Raw genomic sequence first — 17,398 nt, 5'->3', positions numbered from 1 at the left:
CTGAATGTGGCATGGATTGACTACAAAAAGGCATTTGACTCTCTGCCACATGACTGGATAATCAAGTGCCTAGAAATAACAGGAGTCAGTAGAAACATCAGAAAATTTGTGCAAAGATCGATGGCACAATGGAAGACACAGTTGCAGATCAATGGTGAGAGACTGGGAGAGGTTAATATCAAGAGAGGAATATTTCAAGGAGATTCATTGTCACCATTACTATTTGTTATTGCACTGTTTCCTCTGTCAACAATACTGAATAACTCAGGACATGGCTATCAAACATCAAAAACATCTGCCAGACTATCCCACCTCCTTTACATGGATGATCTGAAGCTGTATGGAAAAACATCATCTGAAATAGAATCGCTGCTCAACACTGTCTGTATATATAGCCAAGATATTGTTATGGAGTTTGGCTTGGACAAATGTGCCACACTTACTATCAAACAAGGAAAAGTAGTGAAAACTGAAGGAATCAAGATGCCCCACGAAACTAACATTAAGAGTCTGGATGAGGAAGATTACTACAAATACTTGGGTATCCTTCAAGCTGACAACATCAAGCACACTGAAGTCAAGAAAAAGATTAGAGGTGAATACATCAAGAGAGTGAAGAAGATCTTAAAGTCCAAACTCAATGGAGGAAATACCATAAAGGCAATCAACACCTGGGCAATTCCAGTCATTAGGTACACAGCTGGAATAGTGGACTGGACTCAAGCAGAACTAAAAGGAATGGAAAGGAAGACCAGAAAAATAATGACAATGAATCATGCCCTTCATCCACGCAGTGACATTGACAGACTTTATCTACCAAGGCAAATAGGTGGGCATGGAATGCTACAAGTACATCAGATGGTTGAAGAAGAAAAAATGGCTTTGGAAGAATATCTGAAGAACAATGATGAAGATGCACTGAAATTAGTATATCAGGAAGGCTTACTAACTACTGGAGAGACCAAACTGGCCTACAAGAAAGACCAAATGAAGAACAGAATAGAGGCATGGGAAGACAAAGCACTACATGGCCAATACATGAAAAAAATAGCTGGGAAAGCAGATAATAATAAAACCTGGCAATGGCTAAGAGCAGGAAAATTGAAGAAAGAGACCGAGGGACTAATTCTGGCTGCACAAGACCAAGCCTTAAGGACAAATGCATACAAAGTCAAAATTGAGAAGACAGCAACAGACAGTAAGTGCCGCCTATGCAAAGAAGCTGAAGAAACAGTGGACCACTTGGTAAGCTGTTGCAAGAAGATTGCACAGACTGATTACAAGCAGCGGCATGACAAAGTAGCAACAATGGTGCATTGGAAGATCTGCAAAAAATATCATTTGCCTGTAAGCAAAAACTGGTGGGATCATAAAATAGAGAAAGTCATAGAAAATGATAAAATTAAACTGCTCTGGGACTTCAGAATTCAAACAGACAAGCACCTGCAACATAACACCCCAGACTTAACAATTGTCGATAAGAAAGACAAAAAAGTCTGGATAGTGGACGTGGCAGTGCCTGGAGACAGCAGAATAGAAGAGAAAGAACTGGAGAAGATAACAAAATACAAAGACCTACAAATAGAAATAGAAAGACTGTGGCAAAAGCAAGCAAGGGTAGTACCAATAGTAATAGGCTCCTTGGGTGCAATCCCAAAACAACTGGAGCACCACTTGAACACCATTGGCATTGACAAATTCGCTATTAGTCAATTGCAAAAGACGGCCTTACTAGGAACTGCTTCCATCCTGCGACGATATCTGTAATACCATCAAACATCCACATCTGCCTATCCCAGGTCCTGGGTAAGGACTCAATAGGTAGACAAAATGCCAAATCCAGTCTGAACATCTGGCTGACTGTGCGATGATCCATAATAATAATAATAATAATGCTGGCAGCAACCAGTGTCAACCATCAGCGCCAGTCAATTTGAATGTTCAGTTGACTGAGGTTCACATCTAAATAATAATAATAATAATAATAATAATTTGGAAGGGACCTTGGAGGTCATCTAGTCCAACCCCCTGCTCAGGCAGGAAACCCTATACCATTTCAGACAAATGGCTCTCCAGTCTCTTCTTAAAAACTTCCAATGTTGGAGCATTCACAACTTGTGGAGGCAGGTTGTTCCACTGATTAATTGTTTTAACTGTCAGGAAATTTCTCCTTAGTTCTAGGTTGCTTCTCTCTTTGGTTAGTTTCCATCTGTTGCTTCTTGTCATGCCTTCAGGTGCTTTGGAGAATAGTTTGACTCCCTCTTCCTTGTGGCAACCCCTGAGATATTAGAACACTGCTATCATGTCACCCCTCGTTCTTCTCTTCATTAAATTAGACATACCCAATTCCAGCAACCACTCCCTATATGTTTTAGCCTCCAGTCCCCTAATCATCTTTGTTGTTCTTCTTTGTACTCTTTTTAGAGTCTCAACATCTTTTTTACATGGAGGTGACCAAAACTGGATGCAGTATTCCAAGTATGGTCTTACCAAGGCATTGTAAATGGTATTAACACTTCACGTGATCTTGATTCTATCCCTCTGTTAAGGCAGCCTAGCACTGTGTTGGCTTTTTTGGCAGCTCCAGCAAACTGCTGGCTCATATTTAAGTGATTGTCCACTAGGACTCCAAGATCCCTCTCACAGTTGCTACTACTGAGCAAGGTACCACCTATACTGTACCTGTGTATTTGGTTTTTCTTGCCTAAATGTAGAACCTTACTTTTTTCACCATTGAATTTCATTTTGTTAGCTAGTGCCCATTGTTCAAGTCTGTCAAGATCCTCCTGTATCTTAAGCCTGTCTTCTGGAGTGTTGGCTATTCCTGCCAGCTTGATATCATCTGCAAATTTGATCTATCCCCATATATCCCCTTTATACATGAAAATATTTTGGATTTTACTAAATTCTGTCCCAAGGATAGGGTGGTCTATAAATTAAAACAACCAACATTTTCCCCAATGTATGATCAGCTTGAGATCCAAATACTAGTTATTTTTATCTCTAAAAGGACATCTATAAAATTATATTCAGTTCAGAATCTGCATATACACTCATATGCTACATGCCGGATTTCTTTCTCATAACTGTTTTTGTACTATTCCAGTATAATAAGTTATGATGAAGAGCTTTAGAATTGCGCTGATTAAAATAATCAATGATACAAAATATATTTTAGTAATTGAGGGATGCTATAATTGGAATCAGTGGGAGAAATAGCTAAATGGACCATATACATTTGATAGATTTCTTGATTTAGGAGGTCATTTTCTTCAAAATATTAATCATAGAAAAGTTTTCTCTATTGAGAGAAAAGTAGCTCCATAACTTTACTATTATGGAAAATAATGTCATTCTGACAATTTCTCCAGATCATGCATCCAGTTAGAATGAATTCAAGTTTCAAATGTTTTCAAAATGTACTTGCATTGAGAAAAAAGAATGCCATGGGAGAGCTTCTATTAATTTTACATAAAAACTACTTTTTCTACTACCTAAATTACATTTTGAAACATGCTTCAATTTGGGGAGGAAGGAGACAAATACATCTATTTTAAGGTTGTTTATAAAGGCTGATGTGTTTCACACTTGAAAGGAAGATATTGGGGTTAATTTGCCAGTACAAATTGGGCCCAGCAAAGATATGCCCCTAGTGTGATTCAGAAATTACTTCTCCCCCAGAACAACTACAGATGTAGAAAAGTTTCCATTTTACATCATCAGTATAATTTTATTATTATGTTTATTATCTCTAAAATACTTTTTAAGAAAAAGCTACTATCTGAAATCCTGCACTTACTTCAGGTCACCAATTTTGTTCCTGAGATCTATTACTGTATATTTTAAGATAATTCTTTCAAATGATACTAGATGATTTACAACAAAAGAAGACTGTGGGCATGAGAATTACCAGACAAGTAAGTACATGTTATTTAGTTAATGCTATCTAGCTAGATATATAATTTTCTGAAATAGAAAAAGAATGCTCTGCTGCTAACACTTTTGCCCTTTATCCCAAACATTCAGAATAATGTTCAAAGAGGCAATCAATGTGCCCCTACTGTCCCAGTAACAACTGAATGCAGGAACAATATACTATAGATAGGAAGAAGGTGCTCCCAAAACGAGCTGGATATATAATGAAAGAGAGGAAAGCAGGAAAGCATGTGCAAACACACGCACACACAGAGTTTGTGTAGATCAGCTTACAGATTCTCAAGATATTCCTACATATGTGAACTTCTATATTTGTATAGAAAGTATGGGTAAGATTGGAGAAAATGTATTGATGCTCAAAGTTTTAAAAATAGGACCTTGATGTCACATAACCTAATAATAGTGTACATTCCAAATCCAAATGCAAATATGCATAGAAACTCATGCTGTGTATGAAAATAAATCACGTCAATTTAAAACTATTTATATAAACAATAAGAGATTATACAGTATGAAACATAACTCTATTTAATGTGGTGAAATTGCATGCATCCATTTTCGTGAATAACAATTTCAATTTCTGTGTAGATTTGATTGATAGCTCTTTAATAGGCTCCCCCCCCCAACAAAACTGTCAGGTAAGTTGGGTTAAGGAAGAATCAATGGTTTAAAATCACCAGTGAGCAGAGTGGCCACATGAGGACCCGCACACAGTCTCCTCAGTCTAAGTACAATACTTTAACTACCACACCCGCTGGCTCTTCTGTTCTTTACTGTAATGTTGTCATTTCCATGAGCAACTACTTCTCTACTCCCCTCATTTTGACTTTTCTTAAGCTATAGTTGCAACCTCTGCCAAATGTGAGGGAGGAGTAAGCAAAGAAAACCACAAACCTCAACTTACAAGAAGATATTTTGATTCAAATACGAACATTCTACACTGAGGTTAATTATTGTCTTGGGTAATAACAAGGGAACATTGCACAGGCTCAGCAATGTATTGGCTGGATGGGGGGAAAGAGGTGTTCTAACACTATGCTTATGTATCTTCTGGATGCATCCCTCGAGATATTATTTATTATTTACTCATTCTTAATTTGGCAGGCACGTCTGAGAAAATCTGTGCCTCAGCGGAATAAATTCCATCTGTCTCCTTGAAGTGCTGCCTGCCCTCAACAATTACTGTTTTCCTAACTTGCAGGAGAGACAATAAACTGCATATAAAAGCAACTGCATGTTTTCTGGCTCCCTCATCTCCTCCTTCAATTCTGTTCTATTTGCCAGCTTTAACGGGAGGACAAACAGAGCTATTTTGTTTCTAAAATTAAATTTCCTATGCAAAGCGAAAGCAAAATGAGCAGGAAATGCTGAATAATGTGCATGGCTTCTTTTATCCCACAACTTCAATTTTTTGCATGCAGTACAGAGTTTAGAGTAAAAGGTTTATCAGATTTTTTTCCCTCATTCAACAAGCTCCCACTATATTCTTCTCCATAGTAGTGACACATTTAGAACCTTGTAACAAGAATGAACACCTTGGCCTCTCAGTCATTGGTGACTGCCCTTGGAGATCCACACCGACTTGCTAAAAATTGCAATATTATATGTCAAAGAAGATGATCAAGTACATGAAGATTAATAGTGCAATTAGCAACGCACATATTTCTATTCAGAAATATGATCCATTAAATTCACAGAGTCTTTCTACCAGGTAATTGTGTATAGCAATATGTATAGCATTTACTAAGCCTAATTTAAACCCTTTACTGAACAGAACAAAATATTCTACTGTACAAAATTCTGTGACTAAAATCCTCATTCTATGTTCCCTCTTCACACAACTCATCATGAGACTGAGAACTAAGTGCGTGCCCTGACTTCACTTCCCTCACTCATCAGTACGCTTTGTCCCTAGTATGTATGCAGCATGTGTGTATTTAGTATGGAGCTTTCTCAAATCATGTAAGCTCTTACTATTTTTAGAGCTCTAATCTTTATTTCTGAACTAGACATTTGATGCCCTATTGGCTCATCGTTTCAGAGTAATTTACTTACGATTGAGGTGGGCAAAAAAAAAAAAACAGTGGGAGCAAGAGTGTCTTCTGATTTCCTGCTGACTTGCCCAATGAGTTTGGAACATTGGAATTTTCCCTTCCCTTCCCTTCCCTTCCAGCAGGTAAATGGCTGCTGCTGGATGGAAGAAGGAGTAAGGGATTGCAAGACTAGCTGGAAAATGGTCACAGAACATTGAAAATGAAGATTGGGCAAATGTAGCAGCAGTCCAGCAATGCAACAGCAGCTAGTAGCACTGAAGCAGCCACCATTTCCCCAAATTAATTCCCTTGGGAGTCATGGGTCCTGGATTTTGGAGACATTCTATAAGTTATTCCTTTTGAGATACTTTGGTTCAAAAATTGTTGCCCTATGACAGGGATGTCAAACTGCCGGCCCATAGGCCAGATGCATCATAGCAAAACTGCACCCACCCCATTGCCGGCAATGGCAAAAAAAATCGCAATACGTCACAACACATCACGTGACATTGCGAGTTTGACACCCCTGCCCTATGATGTACTGTTTTGCCCAGTTAAAGGTCACGACGAGAGTTTTAATTGTATATAAACAGATTACATGGATAGCCGAAATAACTACAGAACCCCCTTGATGTAGATATTCCCTTTCAAATATTGAGAGGCAAAAAGGCTGCTAATGGGCAAAAAATAGAGAGACAGGATCAACAGGCTCATCTCTATCTTCCCTTCACTGCATAAAGCTTGAATAATTGAAGAGAGCAACAGTGTTTTTTGATTACTTACTTCTTGGTTCTCGAGGTCCATCCACTGTTATCTTGATAGCTCTATGGTACGTGGCTACTTGTGGAGGATTTGTGAAGACTGTGATAGTCAGTGTGAAGCTCTTCCCTGAAACAGGAAAGAAAAGTTTCTATCATGTCTGATTATAATAAAGCATTTAGCGCTCTTAATAAGCAGTGCACGAAATGTTCTTAATTCAGAGTAACTGGCTTGAAATCGAAATGGGCTCTTTCAACTGCAGTTGACTATTCTAAATGGTCTTTTTCAAAATAACTCTTTGAGATTGGAACAGCATTGCAGCAGCAAATTTTGCCCATCTCTAATGTTAATGACTTTAAATAAGGGACTTTCCTGTGTTCCCACATACATTTGGCCTTCTGTTCTTATAACTCACACAAATATACCATACCTCTTAGCCATTTTTGGGGGTCTTGTTGGGGTTTGAAATCCCAACAGGAAATATGAAAGATAACAGGCTGGGAGCAATTTATTTATTCATTATTTAATTTAGTTATTATGAAAAGTTAGATAAGGTAGACTATTACTTTAGCACTTATTGCAGGTTCAGGATGATCGATACATTGTAAGACTTAAAATGAATGTTCACAATGATTTTTCCCCAATGTTAATTTATTACATTGCTATGTATGCAGACTTGGCCAGCAAGGTAAAGCTTAAAGTGTTAAGGCTGAATTCTTACCCTGCAGTTCTGTAGTATCGATGATAATACTATTATGCCTGATATTTTATTTGAAAATTAACATCACCATTATCTTTCAGGTCTATGCTTTATCTTAAACAAGAGTATCTTTTTCTGAATCACACCCTAGCAATTAAAGATGTCCATTTTTGCATTTGCTCTTATTTGTCATTCACTGAAAATGGTTCCTAAGTAAACTGGTCATATCCCTTCCAAAGCTAGAGACTGAGGAAAGGCTGCTTTTTTTAAGTGAAAGTAAATTCCAACTCCCAATATCCTCAACATTGATTAATGATTATAATTTGCTGGAAAAATTATATCTAGCACCCTTGGCTTCTGCAGAAGTCTCACATATTTTCTTATTTTATATAATGAAATACACTAATGCAATTTATCACTTCGGGTCCAAAATTCAATCCTCATTAGCATCAGTATTATTTATCAGTAACTGAAACTTCAAAAAGTATGCAATACCCCATAAACCATGCCCTAAAACATTTATGCAAATACAAAATTTCTCCCCATACCCCTGGCAACTGAAAAGCAGATTCTCATTTCCTGTTATTCTGCTTTCTCTATAATTTCTTTCAGTGAAACAGGTCGTTGCTTGCAAAAATAAAGGAGAGAATGTAAGTTAAACAATAATACTGCGAATATAAATACCACAGAAAATAGATTTCAAGACATGTGGATGGTGCCTATTAGTGGTAATAACTTAAGATAGCAAAACCAGAGGTGCATATTTTTCTTTATGCATGATTACCAAGGACTACTCATTAACCACATGCTGGATAAATCACAAGACCACAAAACTTTAAATGTACATGTCAGTTTGATTTTTTTTAGTTTTTTTATGTCAGAGTCTAAGACCATTTCAATTTTAACTATGTCTAAATCTGATCACATAAGATTACATATTATGAAATTTTTGTTCACATTTACTAGAGTGACCTATTTAATAGCTGCTGAAGATCCCTACTCTTCTTTGGGAATTCTGCTTCAACTTAAAAAGGTTAGATTGAAAGATTTATTTTAATATTTTAATTGTGGCAAATACTATAAATTAGACATATTTTGCACCATTCTACAATTTGTTAATAGAAAAACATGAAACATAAAAACAGAATTTCTTTCAAAATCCATATAAAATTACCAGAACGCTTAAGTTTAACAGACTGCTATATATGTATATGAACAGGCCAGAGTAGCTTCTGGCTACAGAATTAATTGTGTGGCATGCACAACTATGCCTTCTATCACTTAATTACATTTCCTGATTTCCAGTGTCTATTACCTGAGAGAACTATCTCATTCCTCCTAAAGGCAGGGCTGGTGATGCCAACAGAAGAACTTTTATGAACTCTTTTAAAAATTCAGACAAGCTTATGCAGTGTTTTGGGAGTCTGTAAGAAATCTAAAGGCATTGACTTTTGATTCATTTGTAGAGAACCACAGAAACTACCTTGGAGAAAGAATGCAATAGAGGCAGTTAGCAAAACATGAATTAAGCCCAGGAAAGGAGGAAGATATTAGAAAGAAGCTGAAAATGCTTGTGCTTTGATGCTCTTTAATCTAAGAGGAGGAAAAAAGGCAATGCTGTCAGTCTTTCAAGATTCTGTAACCCATATCAATGGTGTGCACCTGTTGAGCCCTTACTTGGATCTCAAGACCCTGTGCCCTTCATCTCTCGTATGGATTACAACAATGTGCTCTACATGGGGCTACCCTTGAAGGTATTTGGAAGCTGCAGCTAGTGCAAAATGCAGTGGCGCACACAATCCTGGGAGCCCCTAGGGCTGCACATATAATGCAGCAACTGTATGAGCTGCATTGGCTTCCAGTTTGCTTCTGCATCCAATTCAAAGTTTGATTGCTACCTTTAAAACTCTGCACGGCATGGATCCAGGGTATTTGAGGAGTTGTCTCTCCCCAAGGGGACTAATCCACCCCACTCATGCTAGTGGAAGAAACCTGATATGGATCCCATCTACTAAGGAATTCTAGGAGTGAGAATGGGTGGCTTGCAGGCAGTGCCATTCTAGTTGTCAGGTCATCTCCTACACTAGTCACATGTAGGAATGTATGGGTGTATTTTAGGAGAATGTGTTGACCCCAATTACTTCATATGCAATATGAGAATGTAGCCACTGGCTTCACAATACAGCTAGATAATTGTATAGAAGTACACTTGGGAGAAAAAAACCCAGTTGTTCAGTAACTTGCTTCAAAGTGAAAATGGATGGACCAGGAAATAATCTCTTATATTTCATGTATTCATTTATAAGTGTATTCCAATTTATTTCTGAAAATTCTTACATCATTATTTAAGAGAGAGACAGTTTGGTCTAGCCTAGAAATGGGAGATAGCATACTAAAAAGCAGAGACATCACCCTGCCAACAAAAGTGCGTATAGTCCAGGCCATGATTTTCCCAGTTGCAATGTATGGCTGTGAAAGATGGACCATAAGAAAGGCTGAGCACCAAAGAATTGAGGCCTTTGAACTATGGTGCTGGAGAAGACTCCTGCGAGTCCCTTGGACTGCAAGGCGTTCAAACCGGTCAGTCCTAGAAGAGATCAACCCCGACTGCTCTTTAGATGGCCAGATCCTGAAGTTGAAATGAGAAGGAAGGACTCACTGGAGAAGGGCCTAATGCTGGGAAAGATTGAGGGCAATAGAAGAACGGGACGACAGAGAATGAGATGGCTGGATGGAGTCACTGAAGCAGTAGGTGTGAACTTAAATGGACTCCAGAAGATGGTAGAGGACAGGAAGACCTGGAGGAACATTGTCCATGGAGTCGCGATGGGTTGGACACGACTTCGCAATTAACAAAGAAATGGGAGATGGTGAGTTCTAGATCTGCCTTAGGCATGAAAGCCAGCTGGGTGACCTTGGGGCTGTCATTATCTGTAAGTGCTACTCATTTCACAGGGCTGTGGTGGTGGTGAAAATAGGAGGAGGAAGGAGTATTAGATATGTTATTTATAGAAAACAATAAAGGCAGGATATAAATTAAAAATGAAAATAAATATATGTTAACACATTTATTACACATCTTTATTTCTGAATATATTTTAATCTAAAGGTATGTATTTATTTATTGATATATTTTATCCCAATACATGTAGATTTAATTTTGTTTCAGGCTAACAAACTTTTTTTAAAATAAAATGTTGCATTTGCAAAAATGCCAATTAATGCATCTTTCACAGAACTATGAAATCAAGGAACATATTTATTCACAAAATTAAAAGTTTATAAAGAGTTCCAAGATAAGGTGTTTAAGCTAAGCTAAGAGTTACTTTTTGAAAGCATGTTTAGAAAGAAAGATTCAAGTATGCTTCTTTGATGGAAAGATAAACACACCTGGGCTTTGTTGTAGCTGTCAAGGGTTCTTCTTTTTTTCAAAAGTTAATTAACCCAGGAACAAAAAGGCAAAAGCCCAAGATTTTAACTAGCTCTTATAGAATACAGTATCAGAATATAAGAATCTGCATTACATCATTAGTCTGTGTAGGCCAACTTTATTTATTATTATTTATTCATTTATTCATTCATTCAATCAATCAATCAATCAATATTTATAGCTGCCCAACTCAGCCAAGAGCCCCTGGATGGCTTACAATACTAAAATAAAAAATATTAAATCAATAAAATATTAAATTTGCTTTAAGTTAAACCAAAAGCTAACATGGGTTTGTCAAAAACAGATCATGCCAGAAAATCTTATTGCATTCTTTGACAAAGGTGACAAAATCACTGGACTAGAGGATTGCTGTGGATATAATTTACTTGGATTCCAGTAAGGCATTTGAAAAAGTAGACCACAACCTATTACTTGATAAGATAGAAAAAAGTGGGTTAGACAGCATCAGCACCAAATGGATTTGTAACTGGCTGACCAACTGCACTCAACGTGTAGTCCTCAATGGAAATGCATCTACATGGAGGGAAATATGCAGTGGGGTACCGCAAGGTTCTGTTTTAGGCCCAGTACTCTTCAACATCTTCATCAATGATTTGGATGAGGGAATATATGGGGAACTCATCAGATTTGCAGATGACACCAAACTGACAGGAATAGCCAACACCCCAGAAGATAGGCATAAGATACAGAAGGATCTTGACAGAGTTGAATATCAGGCACTATTTAACAAGATGAAATTTAATGGTGAAAAAAGTAAGGTTCTACATTTTAGGCAAGAAAAACAAAATTCACAAGTACAGTATAAATGGTACCTCAATAGTAGTAACTGTGAGAGGGATCTTGCAGTCCTAGTGGACAATCATTTAAAGTATAAGCCAGCAGTGTGTTGCAGCTGCCAAAAAAAAGCAACACAGTGCTAGGCTGCATTAACAGAGGGATAGAATCAAGATCACATGAAGTGTTAATACCACTTTATAATGCCTCGGTAAGGCCATACTTGGAATACTGCATCCAGTTTTGGTCAACATGATGTAAAAAAGATGTTGAGACTCTAGAAAGAGTGCAGAGATGAGCAACAAAGATGATTAGGGGACTGGAGGCTAAAACACATGAAGAACGGTTGCTGGAATTGGGTATGTCTAGTTTAATGAAGAGAAGGATGAAGGGGGACATGATAGCAGTGTTCCAATATCTCAGAGGGAGTCAAGCTATTCTCCAAAGCACCTGAGGGCAGGACAAGAAGCAACGGATGGGAACTAATAGAAGGAGAGAAACAATCTAGAACTAAGAAGAAATTTCCTGACAGTTAGAACAAGTAACCAGTGGAACAACTTGTCTCCAGAAGTTGTGAATGCTCCAACACTGGAAGTTTTTAAGAAGAGATTGGACAACCATTTGTCTGAAATGGTATAGGGTTCCCTGCCTGAGTAGGGGGTTGGACTGGAAGACCTCCAAGATCCCTTCCTACTCTGTTATTTATATTCTGAATGAATAAATTACCCAAAAAAAGTGTAGTTGTCAAAATTTATCCATCCATACTTGGCAAATCTGAGATTGAAATTAGGGCGTCTTATAGATAAATTTGTACTGTATTTTTGACTTAAACTCCATTTCCTTTTGTTGCCACCAAAAATCATAAGTCGAGCCCTTTTTCTATTCTCTTTTCTAACAGCACTAATGAAACAGGTTGTTTTTTGCATCTCTGTATCATTTTCACTGACAACCATTTGTGACAGTATCTTTTTTTAAATAAAACATTAAAATACTGGGCAGAATGGAGGAAAAAAATTGGAAATTTAGTTTTTATGTTGTCTAGATAAATATTTCTAACTCCAAAGCAGGTAGTCCTTGCTTATGACCACAATTGAGCACAAAAGTTCTGTTGCTAAGTGTGATGTGTTGTGAATTTTGCCCCATTGTATGATCTTTCTTGCCACAGTTGTTAAGTGGATTACTGCAGTTGTTAAGACAGCAACAGGGTTGTTAAGTGAATCTGGCTTTCCATTGACTGCTTGTCAGAAAGTCACAAAAGGTGATCATATGACCCCAGGACATTGCAACCGTCATAAATATGAGTCAGTTGCCAGTATCTGAATTTTGATCAGGTGACCATGGGGATGCTGCAGCAGTCAAAAGTGTGAAAAAAAAGATCATGTCACCTTTTTCAATGCTGTTGTAACTTTGAGCTGTCACTAAATGAACTGTTGTAAATTGAGGACTATCTGTATTAGAAAAACTAAGGAAGCATCTAAGAATAAAAGAATTTTTAAAAAGCTTTAAATCAGCAGAAAAAACATCTTGAGTTCTGGCTCCCACTGTAATTTAACTTATAAAGTGTATGGAGAATAACATGGAGAAAGAGCTTTTTCTAGTTTTCATGACATTTAAAGCTAAAGGCGTGGAGATTAAGGACTAAGAGAAATAAATACATTTCACACTGTTAAACTATGGAGTTGGTTGTCAGCAGTTGTGGGAATGGCATGCCATTTGGATGGTGAACTTCCTAAATGTATTAGCTAGCTATTATGTGACCTAGTTATGTGGATTGCATGGGCCTTTGGCATGATCCAGTAAGATCTTATGTTCTTTCAATTTTCTAAAGATAAAAAGAACAACTATTTTTGAACAAAGGATAAGGAATTGTTTTATGATACAAGCATACATATTCTGCACTGTGAACAAACATATAAGGATGATCTATAAGAAATAACCATTTCCTTATTGTTCCTTAGCCTTCTTTTCAATCATTTCAAACTCAGCTAAATATTTAAGTGCACTCCTGAAATCTTGTAACTGCTACATTACTTGACTACCTGTGAGTTCAGTCTTTATAAGTGCTCTATTGTTCAATAAAATTATGAGTGATTGTTGGCTTAACTAACTCAGACATTTTGCAACTTAGCTCCGGGGTACCACCCTTCCAAGTAATTTTTATTCTCTGTCCTTCCATTTAATTTTTATTCCCTGAAGGATTACATTGTCAAGTACCATATCTCTACTTTCATATCTTCCCAGTGATATACCCACTATTTGTTTTTATTAAACTACGAAAGGCATAATGTATTATGAAATTCCTTTGTTTTGCATGTTCAGTTTTAGCTTCCTTTATATTCACTAACACACATTACTAACATTAGAAGTAGTTATTTTAAAAAGGACTTGACACATTTATTCTAAACTGAGAGTTATTTTTAAAAAGCAGATAAAGTATTCTAGCAGAATAGCTGCCACTGTTCTATTACAAATTGCTCCATTTATCTACAGCAGGGGTCCTCTGGGCCGTGGTCTATTTGGAACTGGAGCCCATTTGGAACTGTGAGATGCAGGCCAGTTCGCGCATGCAGCTCCACTCATGCTAGTGGTGCCCCCAAAGGATTCTCTTTCTTGCGTGAGTGGAGCTGCACATGCATGAGCACCGGCCTCCTGCTCACACAGCCCAGTTCCCCTTATGGTTGCTTTTTAAAAATATTTTTAATAACACCGTTCTGTAGATCAGTGGTCCCCAACCTTTGCAGCTTGGTGGCCTGGCTGGGAGAGGACCCAGCCAGGCCATCAAGCCGCAAAGGTTGGGGACCACTGATCTACAGAACAGTGTTATTAAAAATATTTTTAAAAAGCAACCATAAGGTTTAGTCTATCTTAATTTTATTTAAAGTTTTTTTGTAGAGTGAAAGAAAGAATAATTCTTCCTTGTCACTAAAAACATATATGTATGTGCTATAAGCTCCATATATTTCAATTTTTATTTTTAAATTATAAGACCAGAGTTCACTCTAATTTATCATAGCCAGACTTGTTAGGTAGCAATCTGCTACAAACGTATATTTGCCCCACATCTGCTTGGCTTATTTTGCTGTTATTCTGTGATCCGTATAGATGTTGTACTCTTGGTGGAGACTGGATGATATACCTCAGGCATGAAACTAATTACTTTCTTTGCTGAAAGTAATTTTCATGTATAGTTTCATTTCCACACTGAGGCCATTTCACTTCTCAATACCACCATGTTAGCAGGATGAATCTATCCTACTTGATTGATCTCATGAAAGATCCTGTTTTTCTCCAACCACAATTGTTTATATTATCTGGCTAGCTGCTCTATCAATGCTGCTGCTGTCATCTCCATTAGAAAAATGAGGATAACAGTAGCACCTATAGAAGCGCTACTCAGCTCATTTAAGCAAATTCTTCAATTTGAAGTTCTGTTCTCCTATTTCTAGAATTGCCCAGTTCTTTATTATACCCTCAATATATCCGGGTTTCCCAAACTTTGAGGTGTACCTTGGGGACATGCAGACTGAATCCAGTCTGTTGTGATGGCAACCAGTTAGCAAACCCCTATTTTATATCAAGCTTGGGTAAAAATGATAATAGGGCACAATTATAATGGATATGTCCACCAAAGGGCAATAATTTCATACAGTATATGCATGTAATGCCTGATTAATAATTCACCAAAGTACCTGGGGGTAGCATTGGACAGCTCACTAACTTTCTGACAAAACCTGTTATCTGGAAACAATACTTGCAAATTGAAAAGCTGCAACAATTTACTGAACAGACTGGCTGAAGCATCCTGGGGTGCTGATGTTAACACCCTAGGAACAACAGCATTGGGTTTGGTTGATTCTACAGCTGAATATTGCGCTAATGTGTGGTTTAATAGTGTCCATGCCCTAATGGTTGATGTCCAACTCCACCAGACAATGCATTTCATCTCTGGCACATTGCATCACACTCCTGTGTACTGGCTACCAGTATTTAACAATATCATACCAGCCCACATTAGAAGACAACAAGCTCTAATTCGGCTAGGGTCAATGATGTTGAACAATAAGGCCCTCCATTATTCACCAGGACAATACACAGTCTATCACAAGATTGAAATCCCCTAGGCCAGAATGGAAAACAATGATTCACTTAACATCTATCCAGTTTAACCTCAAGAATGCCTGGACAGAGGAATGGTCCAAGGTGCTTTCTTGTGGCCTGACCATTAGGGATCCCTCTACCAAACCACCTGGTTTTTGACCTGCCTCATTTTTTCTGATTGAAATTGAACAGAATTAGGTGTGATATTGGAAGTTCCTTTTCCCTCTCTCAGTGGGGATGGAAAGATTCCCCTTGTTGTGATTGTGGTACTGATATGTAAACTATTAAACATAGTGTGCAAAATTGGACATGGCATACATTATCTGGTTCCCTATAAGAACTGCATGAAACTATGCCAGAGGTGATTGCCTGGATAGCTGAATTGGAGATCTAGTTATGAAGCCACTGCCATACCCCTATAGAAGTTTTATACATAATTACATGGATTTATTTCTCTTCTGTCATGTTCTCATCATACACTAAATAATAAACAATAAGCAGACTAGCACAATAGGAAATAACAGACATGATATGCTGAAAAAATAATATAAATTGCATGTTAATATAGAAATACATATGCACAGTACTTTTGATACTCAGTTCTTTTTACAGAAATTAAAGTCCTTAGCCCACATGTACTATCAGTTACTTAATGCCTATTAATCTTTTTCAATTTACATCATTAAAGAAAATATAAATGATTAAAACCAGACACTGGTTACTAAGCTGATTAGGATTCACTGACAAAACCCACCAGAATCCTTTGAATCTGACAAGGTCTAGGAAACCTGAAAAGGCATTCAAGTTCTCTTTCATTTGGCATAGATTTTTATGGTTCTATGTCCTTCATGATCATTAGGCTGAAAATAAATGTGTGTCTTTATATAATAACTCACTCTGTGTGTATGTGTATGTGCTTGTGTGTGTTTAAAACTTCACCATGTTGAAACATGAGCATGGTGAACATGAAAGACAATGTGAACTATGTCCAAAACAAAAACAAAAAACAGTGGACTAGAGAAAGACTGTTAACTGTAGTATATCACCCAGCAAGCTATACGAAACCAATTTTAAATACTGTAATAGCTTCTTTGGCGAAAAGCCTCATGCTTTTAGAACTTAGCTGATTCTTTTAAATAAGATTGGCTCTTAATGGTATGAAGGAAACAGTCTTCAACTAAGTGAAGCTACTTCTGTAATATAATAATAATTTTTAAAAATTAAGGTTGAATGGACACACTAATCACACTAGAGAAATAATGCAATTCTCTTGGGTAACGTGTATGTAAAGAGCAATAAAGCAATGCAAAAGGATTATGCACCATTATTACTATATAATGCCTATTGTGAAAATGTTATTGAAAAGTGGAAGGTACAGATATGATTCAAATATATTTACATGATAGTAAAGTCTGAGCAAAAAGGTGGCATGATTAATTTATTGAGGAATTGCCTTTTTGTGAACAGCTGGCTATTTAATGCCAAATATTTTCTATTTTCAATCAGATTTTAAATTAAGAGACCATCCCCGATATAAGCATTTTAGTGATCTTCAAACTTCTGGTCAATTATACTGAACTCTGGTTTTCACTTAGAACTATATAGTTATTTAACTGTTTTAATTTTAAAACAGTTTTCTGTAAATCC

General features: G+C 37.1%; 1 protein-coding gene across 3 annotated transcripts in view; it reads right to left on the bottom strand.

The window, feature by feature from the left end:
* Positions 1-17,398, bottom strand: part of RUNX1 (RUNX family transcription factor 1) — a 200,764-nt gene that overhangs the window by 58,553 nt on the left and 124,813 nt on the right. For all 3 annotated transcript variants that reach the window (XM_039318504.1, XM_039318496.1, XM_039318513.1), the window contains one exon: positions 6,753-6,857. In XM_039318504.1, coding sequence (XP_039174438.1) covers positions 6,753-6,857 — 105 coding nt within the window. The remainder of the gene's footprint in view (positions 1-6,752; positions 6,858-17,398) is intronic.

The sequence above is a fragment of the Crotalus tigris genome, unplaced genomic scaffold (assembly GCF_016545835.1).
Source record: "Crotalus tigris isolate CLP2741 ecotype Arizona unplaced genomic scaffold, ASM1654583v1 scf7180000017601.7605149639:7615979, whole genome shotgun sequence".
Taxonomy (NCBI): domain Eukaryota; kingdom Metazoa; phylum Chordata; class Lepidosauria; order Squamata; family Viperidae; genus Crotalus; species Crotalus tigris.
This window is presented reverse-complemented; position numbering and strand designations above follow the sequence as displayed.